This window comes from Pseudophryne corroboree, chromosome 10 (genome assembly GCF_028390025.1).
Source record: "Pseudophryne corroboree isolate aPseCor3 chromosome 10, aPseCor3.hap2, whole genome shotgun sequence".
In the NCBI taxonomy this organism is placed as follows: Eukaryota; Metazoa; Chordata; class Amphibia; order Anura; family Myobatrachidae; genus Pseudophryne; species Pseudophryne corroboree.
The window spans coordinates 29,665,568-29,669,571 of NC_086453.1; the positions used below are offsets into that span (position 1 = coordinate 29,665,568).

Below are 4,004 nucleotides of genomic sequence, written 5' to 3' on the forward strand. Positions count from 1 at the left end.
TTACCTTGGAGAGGGCAGCACTCAAAGACTTGGAAAAGTGATGTAGGTGAAGAAAAAAACCCGCAGGGCAACCTTTATTGTGACGTTTCGGGGACTAACCCCTTCCTCAGACAACACACATGAATACAAAACAGTGTTTAAATAAACAAAACAATTAAGACCTCTTACCCTCCTCTCCAGTGTGTTCCCTGGCGTGCTCGGCTGCCGTCCTGCAGCGGCACCTCCGGCCGCGGGACCCCCATCGCGCCGGAAGTGACGTCACCCGTCCGGCCCGGTTACCATGGAAACACACTGAAACAGAAAGAATGGCTACTTGAATTGTATGTGTGCATACGGTAACTGTCATCAGTGATTATATTCAATCAAGCAAGATACATATGCATTGCATAACAGTGCAAAAATACTTATATACAAATGTTATACAGATTTTATCTTCACGTGCCTACAAACTTCACCACCATTTAAACAATCTGGTTATATCATTTTAAAACAACATATCAACTGTAAAGTGCTGGTGCAAACCATATTTTTTATCCAGACTTCTGGAATTCTTGCATGCAAATTCCATTTGTGCCTTTGCGTAGGTAAGTACATAAACTTATAAAAGCTACTGCCCTCTTGTGGTGAAAATTAAAAGTAGCAGCAAAAGGCTGCTATTAAAGAGATAATTGTAAAGAATGGTTGTTATAGTAAAAAAATGCTCAATGAGATCATTACAGAAAATGTGACAGGCCCAACACATGGTTGCAGTTTGAGAAATCCTCTGGATACAACTGTGCTCATAGCAATTATTGACTCTTTCTGGATATACCAGTTGATACACTATTTTACTTTTAAAAATAATAGGCATGTTAACTGAGTGTACCGAACTAATCCGTATGTTCAGTTTCCAGGCGGACTCAGTAAAGTCTGATCATGAAGTCAATTTTTAAAGGAACATTACCTCTTTTTTATGCAATGAGTTTAATTATATAAAGGTTGATCATAATACTCTTTATGCAGAATTACAGAGTTTATAGGTGTTTCAACACAAAAATAGTTTTTGGAACCCAAGAAATTCAATTATCCATAGTATAAGATAAACCTACTTGGAAGGACTTCCGCTATATCTATACATCCAACAGAGCGCGCTCAGGATCTGTTTTTTCTATCATATATATATATATATATATATATACACAGTATATATTTATTTTTATATATATATATATATATATATATATCTCCCAGATGCAGCAAAAAAACACTGAAAGTGTACAAGAGACAACAAGTGCAACTTTAAACCCAGGAAGTAGTTTTAAAAAGGTAGAAAGTCACAGATTAAGCACAATGGATTTTGGCATAAGAAAAAGCTGCAGCCGCTGCATCATTGCACTTCCTGCACAGAAACAGGCTCAGCCACACACAGATGTACATATGTCAGACATAAAATTGATTAGGATAACCTAACAAATAAATATATTTGATCGCACAGGAAATGGCACTTCATCAGGGGCTACACTAAGAGGTGGTTAGAAGTGAACACAAAATAAACCTATCTCATGGGACTGTTATAGAAGTGGTGAGGAAGTATCAGGGAAAGCAACTGTCTTCTCAGAATCACAGACACAGCCATAGGAGACCAGAGTCAGATGGTGTAACTGCACCTGCCATAGGGCAGGTGGAGGTGTCATTGGAGCAAAAGATGCTGCACCAGTGGTGGCCTGTAAAGAATCACTGCCACTATTACAGCCTACAGAGATGGAAAAAGTGGGTGTCTCAGCCCTTTCACATTCAGGCGCAGGCTACTACACCAGGGGAAGAGCCAATACTATCATCTGCATATGATTACAGCTACAACTCCAGTAAACTTATTTTCCTGTCTGCGAAAGAAAAATAGATCTGCAATATTTATTTTTTGGGGGCATTAGAAATGTGCATGAATAAAGCTGTACTATGAAGGGCAAAATAATATAAATAATAATATGCAAATAATGAAAAATAAACATTTATGAGCTATTTTGCCTTCATAATACTTTGAAATTTTAAACACAGAAGATAAATAATAATATCCCTGTTTGTACTCTAATCTGCTTTCAGGAAGACATCCGCTGTGCGTTATAATCTCTCGGACAATCAGACGTTCTCTAATTGGACTGTATCGTATAATGACTACAGATATATCCAAATATATTCAATTCTGACAATCCTTTTCTACAGTATCATTTTCCTCTTGGGAACAGTAGGAAACGGATTAGTAATCTGGATCGCTGGATTTAAGATGAAGACAGTCAGTGCTGTGTGGTTCCTTAACCTGGCTGTTGCCGACTTCATATGTTGTGTCTCTATCCCATTACAAATATTTGTGTCTCAGTATATTTATGATTTAGTCATCACTGTTCTATGGTTTATAAACATGTGCACTAGTGTCTATTTTTTAACCGCCATGAGTATTGACCGCTGTGTCTCCATAATGTGGCCATTTTGGTCCAAAACCTATAGAACACCCAAATGTGTCTGCAACATTTCAGCAATAGTTTGGGTGGTGAGTATCGTCTTAAATTCTCCTCATATAATTATTAACTATGGTTATTATTTTTATCATAATGAAATGGACTTCTCCAGATTTGTCGCCGTGTTTATTGTCCCTTTTTCTGTCATTGTAATATGTTATTGTGTAATTTGTTTTAAACTTAGAAAAGTGAAAATACCAAAGAGGAAACAGCGACCCTATAAAATTATCACTGCCGTCATACTGTGTTTCCTCATCTGTATATTTCCATTTCACATTTTACCATTACTGATAACAGACAATTATTTTATGGATAACTTAGTAATTACCATTTCTATGTGGCTGATATACTTCAACAGTTGCATCAATCCCATCCTCTATGTCCTTATAGGCCAAAACATTAAAGACATTTTAATACATTCAATACCATCCAGACTGGAAAGAGCTTTAAATGATTGATTTAACCATAATTGCGGGGGGGGGGGGGGGGGGGGGGACATAACACTGCATTTCTTTAATTAAAGATACATCATTATGCTATACAAGTTTTGATTTATGTATGCGCTGCCGAGCTTTATAAATGTAAGTTGTTACATGTTATTAATAGAAGAAATATCTGCATTTAGTTAAAGAACACACATAAGATTGATCCTGCTTCTGAAAGTGGAGATACTGTACAAGACTTTGGCCTACTTGGAATTGTACTAGTATAGTAGTCGGAAGTATAAGTAATTGGGTACATAATCCAAATGACATAAAAACAAACAAGACATCAGTGTCTAGTAATGTTTAAAAAAAACAATAACAATCATTCTCGTACAGAAGATATTTTGAGTCTTCTGTTTAGTACCAAATAGTATTCATTCTTCAAATTCAACAATGATAAGAACATCTGTACTTCTAAAAAAACACACTATAGTACATATACCCCATAGTGTAATGTGTGCTTAAAAGCTTGCACCCCAAAAAGTACCCAAAAGGAATGGGGTGATAAAGAAACTGAGTTAGTAGACCCCCTTCCCCCCTTAAAAAAGTAACCATCCTTGGACCTCTGAGCCCAATCTAATATTGGAAAATAGAGGGATAAGGGGAGTGAGGGGTTCCCCCTAATTTTCAACAACCATCACTGGGCTGATCCCAAGGATATCACCTACACTCCTGGTGGTGGGTGCATGGTTAGTGGAAACAGTTTATAATGTTCATTAAAGGTGACCTGTAGGTTGAATAGAGCGTGGGCTCGGCATGCTGGCACTTGTGGAACAACAGTTGTCAGCTTGCCTGAACATTTTTTAAATGACCCATGCCCCAGTTTTGTCCATAGGGCAGCAGTGGAGACCAACCAATGCTCAACCTGTGGCTTCTGCTGAACTATGCATTAAAGCCTGATGGGGACTGGAATCTCCAGAATTCCTCCAAATCAGACTATGTCGCTATATCCCAGACCTTCACCAGAACTTGTGCCTCCTGTCCCGGTTCAGCCCATCTGTATCTGGGTTATTATGGCAGGCTCATA

The 4,004-nt window shown here is 37.9% G+C and overlaps 1 protein-coding gene across 1 annotated transcript; it reads left to right on the forward strand.

Moving 5' to 3' along the window:
• The first annotated feature begins 555 nt into the window (after positions 1 to 555).
• Positions 556 to 2,950, forward strand: LOC134966840 (C3a anaphylatoxin chemotactic receptor-like). Its single transcript, XM_063943887.1, has 2 exons — positions 556 to 584; positions 2,080 to 2,950. Exons 1-2 carry the CDS (start codon positions 556 to 558, stop codon positions 2,948 to 2,950), a joined length of 900 nt encoding a protein of 299 aa, XP_063799957.1.
• The last annotated feature ends 1,054 nt before the right edge of the window (positions 2,951 to 4,004 follow it).